General features: G+C 29.7%; 2 protein-coding genes across 2 annotated transcripts; one reads left to right on the top strand and one right to left on the bottom strand.

Annotated features, from left to right (window-relative positions):
* Positions 1–170: 170 nt before the first annotated feature.
* Positions 171–6508, top strand: LOC130440941 (synembryn). Its single transcript, XM_056774345.1, has 8 exons — positions 171–657; positions 821–960; positions 1011–1241; positions 1905–2094; positions 3496–3834; positions 3978–4221; positions 4277–4497; positions 4887–6508. Exons 1-8 carry the CDS (start codon positions 580–582, stop codon positions 5058–5060), a joined length of 1617 nt encoding a protein of 538 aa, XP_056630323.1. The 5' UTR covers positions 171–579; the 3' UTR covers positions 5061–6508.
* Positions 6502–11526, bottom strand: LOC130440942 (NADH dehydrogenase [ubiquinone] 1 alpha subcomplex subunit 9, mitochondrial). Its single transcript, XM_056774346.1, has 6 exons — positions 11225–11526; positions 10920–11119; positions 10562–10858; positions 10373–10506; positions 8166–8327; positions 6502–6911 (listed from the first exon to the last, which is right to left on the bottom strand). Exons 1-6 carry the CDS (start codon positions 11259–11261, stop codon positions 6545–6547), a joined length of 1197 nt encoding a protein of 398 aa, XP_056630324.1. The 5' UTR covers positions 11262–11526; the 3' UTR covers positions 6502–6544.
* Between the last annotated feature and the right edge of the window lie 1207 nt (positions 11527–12733).

Genomic DNA, 12733 nt, shown 5'->3' with positions numbered 1-12733 from the left:
TGTTATCATATTTTTATAAAATTGTTATAGAAATATAATATCCCTACTCTAAGGATGAAACCGTAGTGACATGGTGCACAGATATTGCGCACTAGATCCAAATTAAACAATTAACTGGAGAAAAGGCGCATGTGCAAGAACTGTTCTTAAAGTCGTCGGCAAAGTTCATTAGTCATGTGCCAATTTTACGTCTAAGAGCATGACACTTCTTACTTCGCCCGCGAATTGCATTAGAAATATAACTTAAGTCAATAATTCCAATTCATACCTACATGATTGAAAACTTTATTTTTTATTTCAAATACAGATATGAAATTTAAACTACAATAACTACTTCTAGTACTCCCGGATTTGTTAATGTATTGTTCTTTAGAGATTTGAAGGCTCAAGTATAGGTTGGTTTCGGAAAATGGACTAAACGTACATAACTTCATTTTATTCTGTTTTTAAACTGTTGACACAATATTGTCATAAGTTTATTTATCTTTCAAATGAAAATAAATAAATAAATAAATGAATTAATAAATATATGAAATTCTCTATATATTTCGGAGAATTCTAAATTCTACAACGAAAATAATGAATGTTAATATTGACGATATTTTATTAGCAAATAAAGATAATTGGAGTAATGTATTGGAAACATTCGTGAACAATGTAAGGTTATATTTTATGGATTACAATTTTTAGATAATTATTTAAAATATTGACAAATCTTAACAGCAGTCCTAGTGGAAGTTTTAAATTCAAATCTTAGCATTGAGTGATACAGATGTTTGAATATTATTACATCTCGTAGTTTAGTAACTTGTAATTTTAGGCTTTAACTACATTTTCATTTCCTGAATTGACGGATGAGACTAAAAGGAGAAATGTTTGGGATGCTATATATAACATTGCTAATTGCTCCGAAGACCCAAATGTAATTAAGAATTGTTTTATTGCAGTGAGGATACTGAGGTAAGTAAATATTTTTATAGATGTATTACATTATACTTAATCAATTTTAGCCGAGAAACTAACCAACTATATGAATTGATAAATTATAAATGGATGGACTTAATAAAAAAACATTCTGGCTTAAACAATGAAAAATTTGAATTCAGCAAAGATAAAACATTAATCTGCATTGAAGTTATGAAAAGTTTGTCAAATATACTGTTCAATTCCCGACAATTAGCCTCTAAAACGGTTGAAAATGGTATTTTAGAAGGTTTGACAAATAGGATTAAACAATTTAAGTAAGATACATCTTTTGATTTAATGCTGTTTTGAAAATTGAGCTCTCTTCTGTAACATCATTACATTTTCTCAAATTACTTCTTAGTTATTAAATTAAGTTACCTAGGTATGTGTGTTATTCAGGGTGTCACATATGACACAAAGAATCTATTGTGTCCCATTATTATCTATTAATCCCTTCCCTTTCAGACAGTTCGGGATGTGGGATGGCTCTAGCTGCCAAACATTATTATCTTCTATTTCATAGTCACCCATGTATATTGTTCTAGAGTTCTGTAGACTCTCACACTAGGAGGAAATGTAGATAGAGACTCTCTAATGATTCTGCTTAGTAGATGTCAATTAAATCGACAGTGCCACAACAGGACTTTGGTTATAGTTTCCTAATAATTCTTATTTTATGCCAAACCAAATAATGTAATATCTTTAGTTTTTGTAGTATCTTCTTCTAAGTCTTTTTTCTTCTTTATTCTACTTATATTGTTTCCACTAGGGCTCTTCTCAGCCACATGGCTATTTTTTTTGTTCAATACTTTATAGCTATAGCTTATTGTAGGACTAAACACTATTTTATTTTTTTTTCCTAACCAACTATATGCAATTACTTGTTATAATCCCATTCTGAATTTTTCGAGCTGAAAATACTGTATTCATTTTTATAGAAACAAAAACATACCAGATGAAGTAAAATTTATGGATGCAAAGCTACTTTTCTTAATAACAGCTCTTTCTCATGAAGCTAGAAAATATTTAAATATGATAGAACCCTTGCTTGTCATATTAGAAGATGTACTACATAATGCTGCAAAGAATCATGTTGAAAATGAGGATTTACCTACAATTTTGTTAACAGTAAGATTTAATTAATATTTTATATTTAGCTGATAATATTTACCCATTGAATAATTTTTTTAAATAACAATACTCCTAGACTGGGTTGCACAATTTCTGTTTTTTTTAATCATAAAACAATCATTTTTATATAAAAATTAAAAAAATCATGATTTATTTGGTTTTTTTTTAAAATTTATATAATGAAAATGTGATGCTTTGTTCAAAATGATTATTTTTTCTTCATCAGCACTTGATTTATTATTATTGAGTTTATGATTACTATAATTTGTTTAAACAACTTTCATTTCTTACATTTAGGTAAAAAAATTTAAATATTGTAATATTAACTTATTTTCTCAACTCTCCATGTTCAATATTTTCATTTTTGGCGTTTTATACTCCCATCAACATGAAAGCGTGCTACGTGCGAGGTTTTCAGCTGTCGGAATATTGCAAGCAACTGCTCAGATATGAACATTATGTGCGCCAAATTTGTCATAAAGTTATTATTTGAAATAAGTGGGTATTATAATCGTGGAAAATAAAAAGAAACTAACATTTTACTGGAAAGAGTTCTAAATTTGAATTAAGCCTGAAACATAAAACTGGATACAGGACAGCCTATAAATAAATGGGACTAATTCAAAGATTGAAGGATCACACATGACATCGATTTAGGCAAGCTGTAACACCATATCATTTCATCACTTATATGTGGGACCCATTTAAAAAGGCATATAGTTTAACAGAGCATGAGAAAAATCTCGTCCTGAAAATGATTGAGGAAATGTATCAACAAAGTGGGCTGTAGCTCACAATTCAATGCCCAGTTGTAGCCATTTCGAAAAATGGTGTCAAAAAATAACATCAGAACTCTCTGGCATTGACTGGTGAAGAGGCACAGGAAGATATACCTGAAATTGGGAAGCATCTATATACTATGAAACACTTTTTAAGAGCAATCACATCTTCAGCTAAGTTGCACTTCAGTAGCACGTTTGGTCTTGTGCAATCAAAATTAAGGAACCAAATAGGAATAGAAATGGTATCCAAATTAGTATTTTTATATAATTTCTTCTATGAAAATTAAAAACAAATGTTTTTCCAACAAGACAGCTTGTGTGAGATTTAGCAAATTAAGGGTTTGATTCGTTTGATTTTAAGCTTCAACTGTTGCACAAATGTATGACTAATTTTTTTTAATTTATAATAATTCAATTCTTAATGGCTTATTAATTTGGATCTATTCTCAAAATCATAATTAGAATAAAGTGATTTCACACACTGAAATAAAAGTTTCTAGGTATATCAATTAAGCTGATTCAACATTCCCAATCAATATTCTTTGAAATTCTATTATTATAAAGTTTATTTTGTTGTTTCTTAAAACCCATAAGTATATCATCAATTATATTTTAGGATGCTCAAGCTGATTTGGTATCAGAAATTTTAAAAGCCCTCTTCAACTTAACTATTCGCATTGAAGAATCGCATGTAAAAAATTCAACCATTTATATAAGATTGGTTAAAGTACTTAGAAGCTATCTTTTAATTTCTTCTGTAAATTCGGAAAAAACTTGGACTTTACGTAATAATGTAGTTAATCTTCTTACTAATATGCCAGAGGAAACATATACAGAACTATTTCCAGCATCAGAAGGGTATCCGGGGCTAAAAAGTTTAGAATTCGAGGGAATGAACATGACTGCTATTTATGAAATACTGATGTTTTTGAAAGCTAAATTCAATTGTGAAACAGTAAGTATTTCAATTAAAAAAATTGAATTTTGTTATGTATTGCAGGTTTTAATGGTTTTGTTTTGTATTGGCAGACCTTTTATTTGTTGCCAATTTTCACTAGCTCCATTAATTTATTACTGAAATACCATGTTATATTTTAGTCTATCTCAAATCAGCATGAAATTTTCTCGCCAGTTGTAACAGTCTTATTGAAAGGTGCTACTAGTCATAGAGCTGTAAGAAAATTTTTGAAAAATCAAATTTTACCCCCATTAAAAGACGTACATTCACGCCCCGAGCAGGGCAGTACTCTCAGAAATCATTTATGTAGATTATTAACGACTCCTACTACGGAATTACGGGATCTAGTAGCAGAGCTACTTTTTGTTTTGTGCAAAAAAAGCGGTAGGTGTATTTTATATCATACAGTGGATATGCAAACTATTGAACTTGTTTCTAGTTGCCCGTATGATCAAATACACTGGATATGGTAATGCAGCAGGACTTTTTGCCAAAAAAGGTTTGCTAGCTGGCGGAGAAGATAAAGGACAAGGAGATTATTCTGATAGTGAAGATAGTGAAACTGAGGAATATGCTGATCATAAACATGGGATAAATCCTGTGATTGGCTGTTATGAAGAACCACATCCCAGTGTTCTAGATACTATGTCAGAGGAACAAGTAAGTATATAATAAATGAGGTCTATAAAAAAATGAGTGCCATGGTAAAAAACCTGGTTGGAGAATCCAAACTATTAGAATTTTGTCTTGGGTACTTTAGTAGAATCAGAAATGAGCAAAAAAACCTATGCCTAACCTTAGAACACTTAAAATATACTCAAATTTCAGTATTTGAATACACTAAACATTCCAAAATTTCTTATACCAGTATAAATACAGTGAACTTCATTTATAACATGTATCCACCCCTTTTAAGTAGACCTTATCCTGATGGTGAATACAATTTTAAGACTCGGACTCATATTTGTTACAGCATGAAGATGTAACTACAATTGTTTACTACATTTTCTACTACCCTAGTACGTTTATTTATTATTATTTCCTTACAGAGAGAATATGAAGCAATGAAATTGGTAGAATTAATAGATAGTCTTATGAAATGTGGTGTTATAAAGCCTTGTGTCGTAGGAGAAGATGGAAAACCAAAACAAGTAACACATGTTCTTGAATTGCAAGATCAACTCAAGAACAAACAAATTACATTTGCAGAAGATAGCGATTAATAAGTATAATATATATTTTAACGTTTTTCCTTTATTAATTTTTTTCTACCTGTGATGAAATTCTAATTATTTATACTATTTTATCTCATTGATTATTTTTATTCACTGATTACTACATTTAAACTGAAGTATAAGCCACTAGTTGAGTGTTTCCCCGATAAATAGATAGCGATTAATAAGTATAATATAATATATATTTTAACGTTTTTCCTTTATTAATTTTTTTCTACCTGTGATGAAATTCTAATTATTTATACTGTTTTCTCTCATTTATTATTTTTATTCACTGATTACTACATTTAAAATTAAGTATAAGCCACTAGTTGAGTGTTTCCCTGATAAATAGAGTTAGTGAATGGAGTAGTCTTATTTAAAAATACAAATAGAATATGATGTAGTAGGAATTATTACATGTTTTTTTTTTGTTTCTGAACAATCACATAAAATCTATTAAATAATTGTATTTCATTTATTGCTTGAATAAATGGAGAAAGTTTGAAATTGTTGTTTCCAATGAATATTAAATTTAGAAGACACTGTTTACTACCACCACATTAACAATTATACTATGTATACTTGTCATATCGATAGAGATGAACTGAAAATTCTTCTTCTCTCCATATAATCTACATTTGCTAGTTTCTGTAAGACATAATCTCATCAAGCATTTCTTGAGGCCACAGTGCCTTGTATAACAGTAAGTGAGGATGTATAGCGTGATGTTATTGAGATCTAAATTTTTTTTTTCTATTAAGAGGTATCAAAGCTGCGACTACTTTTTCTAAGTAATAGGAAAATGGCGTAGTAGGCTGATCTATCCATCACCAGATGAAGATTATCTTCATAAAAGTATAGACAAGTTAGAAAATTTGAGTACTTTAGAGTAAAAAACCAGTGAATTGGTCGAATTTATAGTATTATATCTGGTTTTACACTGGTTAAAGTTTTTAAATTAACATCGCTATGTTTCAGTAAATATTTTGATGTAAAAAAGTATCATTTGTATAAAATTGCAATTGGAATATGTTTGTTGGATGACAGCTTTTTTGATCCAGTTTATTCACTCACTCTGATTGCTTACGCTGATCAGTTTTATTTATATAAGAACAATGCATTTTTCATACTTACTCTAATTTTTCAGTATACAATCCTTACACTTTTTTTCAGTGTATGTACTTTTTTCACCTTGAGTTTATTTTAATTAGTAACAATAGAAAAATCAGATTACAAAACTGATAATGAATGATGAATATTAAATTCAAGCTGGAAAAAAATATTTTCAATTCCATACATATCTATGATACTAAATGTCAAAATTTCAATAAAATTTAGCTTTCATAGGAACTAGTCAGCTTTCGTAGAATAATGTAGAAAATATAATCATAACAGACTTAGGAAACATCATTATATCGAATATTTTGCCAGAAATAAAAAATAAAAATTAGTATAGATACATTATTTATTTAATGACAACCTATAAATGTCTATATAACAACTTTTGGTGGAGCAGCTGGTGCAAATGGTTCATCAGGATCTTGTCCTCTATATATACCGTAAGTCCATGGTTTGAATTCCCATGGCATTTGATTCTCTACAGCAGTTAAATTCACACCCAAATCTTCCAAAGTAGGGATTTCACTTTTTACATCATCTGACAAATGTTCTCTCTCGATTTTTTCCCAATGCAAATGTCCTATTGGCCAATTCAGAGACAATTTTTCCGTTAACGTTACTCTTAATTGGAAAAATGGATCCCAACGCATATCGTAACGTTTATAACCCCACTCATCATCTTTACGCATAATACGATAGAAGTAATCTACTAGTTCTGATAGTAAATAACGTTTAGGGCTGTAAAAAATGCAAAATGTGAGTTTGAAACAGACAACAAACGTCAAGCAGTTTATAATCTTAACCAAAAGGTATTGAACAGAAATAATTCATATACTTTGATTCTATTTCAAGTAATATAAAGTTAGTACCTGAAAATTAGGCAAGGATAAATAAAAATTGGAATCCAATAACATATTTGAAGTAAATCTAAAAAGATTCTAATTAAACTAAGTTTCAAAAGTTTATATAGAATCATATGAAAAATAGATTATTATTATATCTCGAAACAGCTTTTGTCATAAATATAGTATATATTGATATATGATATCAATATACAATATTAAACTAAGTAATGTAAATTTTAATAGAAGTCGAGATAAATTCAAAGCTCTACTTAATTTCCATTCAACTTTACCAGTAGTGGAAATATGTGAGTAAGGATTCTGCAGTGCTCATTCACTTAAAAATGAAAATTTGGGTTCTAAACTTCATACGACATTGTCCTTTGTCTAAATGCCACTACTCAAATCACTATACACTAGATGATAACCGAGAGCTCCATCAGATCATCCATCGATATCTAAATAAGTTTTTTTATCTTATCTCTAGAGTTTGTATGTTTAGTCTTTATCAAAATATTTGACTAAAAGAAGTCGAAACGTTAAATTTTTATCTGTCTTTAAAAAATTATAAAAGCAACTAATTTTGAATTTGAAGAGACCTAAAATCAAGAACATTTAGAAGCATAAACTAAGTCAATACCATAATTTATATCAACTTGCAAGATAACATTTGGGGATAGTTATTATTATTTCCTTTAGCATTAATTTTTTAATGGGTGCTTCTATCTTGTTCACCTTCTTATTTTTCTTTTTTTTATTTTCTTCTCACTAAAAAGTTAGTGGAGTACAAATTAATACTTCTCATCACCCATCACATCCCAGTTATGTATATACTTTGATAGAGGCAGAATACCAGTTTCTGGGAAAGTTTCCATCTGGAGACTTGAAGTCGTAGAGGTCAAAGAGTGAAGTGGGAATTCAGGGGAACGGTTTATTATAATTTATGATGTCATTCTATAGAAATATACACTGGTAGATTATAATTAAATTGGTTAAATATTTTACATTGTTTCGTAAAACATTTCACAACACTGTATATCATATTCTTGAATTTTATAGAATAGAAAATCTCAATTGAATAGAAAGAGCTAATGTGACATTAAAAATAAATACTATATAAATTTTTATTGAGACAATTCATTATACATACCCAACGGCTTGATAAATCTTTCCCACTGAATCGGAATCTTTGAGAGCATTCATAATACCTTGGGCGACATCACTAACAAAAACTGGTTGTTTCTCTGTGTATTCACCTTTATTCCACAATGGAAAATATTGTCCTGTCCTTCTCCAAGCATGAGCATAATACCTTAAATTTATATTTCAATTTAAAAACTAGTATAAATTGATGTTGCTACTCATGTAATGATAAATTATTGAACTAATCATTTTAAACAAGAAAAAAATCAGATACTTCATACTTTTCGTAATAAAAAGCTAGGAATGTTTTTATTTTAGTAGGTAATATGGTTATTACAGAGAAAGTAGGGTTTAAGACCATTGAACTAATCCCTTCAGGATTAGTAGACAATTTGATAAGACTCGATTTAATTTATTTGTCTTGAAATTAATTTACCTGTCGGAACTATTCTAAACTGTATGTAGGTTTTCTCAAGCATCTTTAATCTATTAACGAAACCTTTTCATTTAAGTCCAGAATAATGGTTATTTTGAATGTAGACATAGTCCCAGCTGATGTCTTGGCAAGAGAAACCTGAAGCTTACGATACATTGCAGAAACATTTGAGGTAGCCAAGTCTACCATTCACAATGCACTTCAGCCTTCCCGGGAGTCTGTTAGCTACACAGTTAGCATTGGGGACTAAGGACTACTACATTAGTAGATGATCGATTTATCTCTCTCTCAGTATTGAGATATCGACAGCTTGAAGTGGCATGAAACATATGTGTAAGCTCAGTCATAATACTGAGAAGACTGAGGGAGCATGTAATTGTATCAAGGCAAACTGCGACATTGGCTCCAACTCATGGAAAGGTATCGTAGAGTAAGGCGATTATTTGCCGACCAACATTCTCATTGGACTGTAAAGCAATGGGCAGCTGTTTTATTCATGGATAACTCTATACCACTCAGACGATCGAGACCAAATGTGGATATGATTTGCTTGATGTACACCTCACGAATCACTACTTTATAAAAGATCATTTATGGTTTGGAGTGGAATTAATTTCTACTCCCAGACTGACCTAATTTTTGTTGCTAATAGGGCTCCGCTGCTCGAAGGTGCTCTTAGAGGGTGTGATCCCATTTGCTCTATTTATTGGTGACCAATTAATTTTGCTGCAGGATAATGCTTATCCATATTGTTACTGAACATGTGAAGCAAATGAGAATCACAGTTCTGGACTGGCCTGTATGGTCTCCTGATATGAATCCCATGGAGCATTTGTAGAATAATTTACAGTCATGTTAGAAATTATTATCCTCCTCCTAGTGACTCAAATCAGCTCCAAATTACTCTTAGTGAAGAATGGAATGCTATGCCTGTTGAGTTTGTCATAAACGTAATTTCCTCAATGCCTCACAGAAATAGAGCTATTCGTCATGGCATAAGAAGAAATACCCACTATTAAAATGATAAAAATTGTCTAAAAATCTAATAAATATGAAGGATAAAGTTGTGTTAATTTCTTTATTCTGTATTTTTTTGTTAGTAATCAATAGAAATTATTTATTTGTGTCCGATTTTGGTGTAAATAATTTATATTAAACAATTATTGCCTTAATTTGCAAATATTAACATATTTAACAAATTATAAGACCAAGTCTGAATGTCCAGATGTAAGGTATTAAAATTCCTCTGCATGATTATCGCATTACAATGGGTCTTTTTAAAGCTAACTACGTCATCATAGTTGTTACCTGTTACATAAACCCATTTATTAATAGTGGAGTCAAAATAGAAATTAAACTTAGTTAAAATTCACTTAGAGCTGAAATGGTGGAGATATTGAATATATCATTATAAATGAAATGTCAAAAATCCCTGTCGCTCCTACTTGCACTAAAAAACAAAAAAATTTATCCTGGGTCAAATGTATGAAATTAAGTTTTTTTCCAATTTTTCTTAAAAATGGTAGAATCCACAACCTTTTGTCAGACCTATTTTTAACACAAAATTACCGTTTTTGAGATATAGATTAGAAAAGAAAATTTCATATGTTTGATCCTAAATAAACTTTTTTGAAGACATATCATCGACGGAGATTTTTGACATTTTATTTTTAATGGTATATTTAACATTTCTACCAATTTTCAGCTCTTTGCGAAATTTTGTTAGGTTACAGCTTGTTTTGGTTTATTTTGATTAGATTAATAATAAATTTGTTTACCTAACAAATCTGTCCTCTTGTCCATACATATCAGCTGGTCTGAATATGGTTGCTTCAGGAAATTCTTCTAAAACTGCTTGTTCTCCCTTTGCTTTACTTTTCAGAAATTTCGAACCACCCTTCACAAGTCCCACCTGAAAATAATAAAATTCTAATAATAAAAATAGACTTTATATTGTTTTAGTTTACCTGGTTAGGATTTTCATCAGCATTCAAAGAAGAGAAATGAATAAATCTTTCAACACCAGCTTTTTTAGCTAATCTTGCTAACCTTCTGGCACCTTCAACATGAACATCATCAAATTTAAAATTTCTTGTTTCCCAATCTCTTCCTACCAAATTTATCACCACATTCGAATATTTTATGCACTTTTGAATACTCTCTTCATCTCTCAAATGGTAAGGATGGAAATATACTTGACCTAAATCACCAACCACTTTTAAGCGAAAAGGTTCATAGTTATCTCCTCTATATGGAATAATAATCTAGAAATTATTTGAGAATCATCAATTTAGCTGATGGTTAACTGATGTTAGCTCGACAGACCTGTGAACCTGTTTTGCCAAGTTTATTGCAAACATATCTTCCCAAAAATCCAGTAGCTCCGAAAACCGTAGCTACTATTCCATTAAAACTGGACCTACCTCCTGTACCACGTTTTAAACTCGATAGATTATAAACGCGATCATCTGTACTGTAGTCATTTCTATGGATATAAGCTACAGCAAATACTCCAGGTTGTTTTTCTAAAATAATAAATATAGGTTAGGTTATGTAATAATAATTATAACAAAAATTAAATAAAATTATAACGTGAAAGTTGTATTTTTGCAGTAATATTTTGCTCTTACTTATTAATTTAGAACCAGTTGAAATTACTACAGCCATCGTTTGTCTTTTAAATATCAAAATCCTACCATCACTATTTGACAGTGACAGTTACCATTCTATTTGGGGTTAGGGATCAAAATAAATATGAGAAATTTGGTGGTACGGTAATTAAGGAATTAATAATTGACAACTTCTTAATCAGTTGGTACTTTATTTATAAATTTTTGTAAAAATTTTGAATATAACCATCAAAGAAGAAGCCTAAATTCTGTAAAAAAGTTCGTACAGCTTTCTCTAGCGACGGTTCATTCGATTCCACATTGAGTCTCAAGGATTTTTCAGTAGATGGCGTAATATATCTACAGTTTTAATTTATTTGTTAATAGTTATTATATTTCATAAGAACAAGATATTGAAACTTTATTATTCGTAATAAAAAGTAAGTAAATATAACTTTGAAGGAAATTCCATAAAAAAGTTCGCACAGCATCCTCTATCGACGGTTCATTCGATTGATCAGTGAGTCTCAAAGCTTTTTCAATAGATGTCGTAACAAATCTACAGTTTGTATTTATTTGTTAATAGTTATTATATTTGATAAGGAAAGATTTTGAAACTTTATTATTCGTAATAAAAAATTGAAATAAAATTCAATAGTTTTAATAAAGGAAAATTCGATGAATATGAAAATCTTAATAAATAGTTCATATATAAATGGAGACTTGAATCTTGTGAATGTCAATGAATTTTAATAAACGCCGCACTCAAAAGAGGGCACTAATCTTCACAATATATTGCCAGATTTTTTATAGTACGAATTCTCAAAATCCAAAGTGAACCGTTTTTATTTCAGTGTATACCAAACCCAACTTTGAATTTTAATTAAATAATGTAGGCGACAAGAAAAACATGAGTCACTTGACCTAGACGGTATGAAAGGTGTAAAACCAAAAAAGGACTTTTAAAAAATACAAATCGTTATGATATAGTCATCCATTTTAAGAATGAATTGGAGTTAGAAATTATAAATAACAAGTCTTTACATATATCAATGAATTATGTCGTTACCCAACATAGGTTCCAATAAGAAGAAACGGACGACACATATCCCACAGTCGATTTCTCTAAACTAACTTTTCTAGAAATTCAGCAAAATCGCCGATGTTTCCATAAGAAACCAAAGAAAAATTCAGTTTTAAACTCGTTGTGTACTAGCAGCATATCTTTGATTGCAAATTGTCTTCAAATAGTTTATAATTGTAATAATAAATATTTTTAAAAAGCTTCTGAGAGCTGTCAAATGTATTATTGTTGTAATGTTAATTTGGTAATATCAACACTTCTTTTTTCTTCTGATCACTGTATAAATTATATTGATAAAGTGGTGATAGTTATTTTTTTTTTCACTTGATATACCAAAAAACCGAATACCTTTCACATTGCGAAATCTTCTGGATTTAGACATCGTATACAAATCAAAAATGAAAAAAAAAAATAAAGCAGATATCGGGATTGATGATGATGATGAT

The sequence above is a fragment of the Diorhabda sublineata genome, chromosome 3 (genome assembly GCF_026230105.1).
Source record: "Diorhabda sublineata isolate icDioSubl1.1 chromosome 3, icDioSubl1.1, whole genome shotgun sequence".
NCBI classification, from domain to species: domain Eukaryota; kingdom Metazoa; phylum Arthropoda; class Insecta; order Coleoptera; family Chrysomelidae; genus Diorhabda; species Diorhabda sublineata.
The sequence above is the reverse complement of the archived record's forward strand: the minus strand, read 5'-3'. Positions and strand labels throughout refer to the sequence as shown.

Excerpts from the sequence above, each read along its gene's own strand:
- LOC130440942 (XM_056774346.1), bottom strand. The coding sequence starts at position 11,261 with ATGGCTGTAGTAATTTCAACTGGTTCTAAATTAATAA. Across the intron at positions 11,120-11,224 it reads AACTGGTTCTAAATTAATAA|AAAAACAACCTGGAGTATTT; the intron begins GTAAGAGCAAAA and ends TTATTATTTTAG. Across the intron at positions 10,859-10,919 it reads TTGGCAAAACAGGTTCACAG|ATTATTATTCCATATAGAGG; the intron begins GTCTGTCGAGCT and ends AATAATTTCTAG.
- LOC130440941 (XM_056774345.1), top strand. The coding sequence starts at position 580 with ATGAATGTTAATATTGACGATATTTTATTAGCAAATAAAGATAATTGG. Across the intron at positions 1,242-1,904 it reads AATAGGATTAAACAATTTAA|AAACAAAAACATACCAGATG; the intron begins GTAAGATACATC and ends TCATTTTTATAG. Across the intron at positions 3,835-3,977 it reads CTAAATTCAATTGTGAAACA|TCTATCTCAAATCAGCATGA; the intron begins GTAAGTATTTCA and ends GTTATATTTTAG.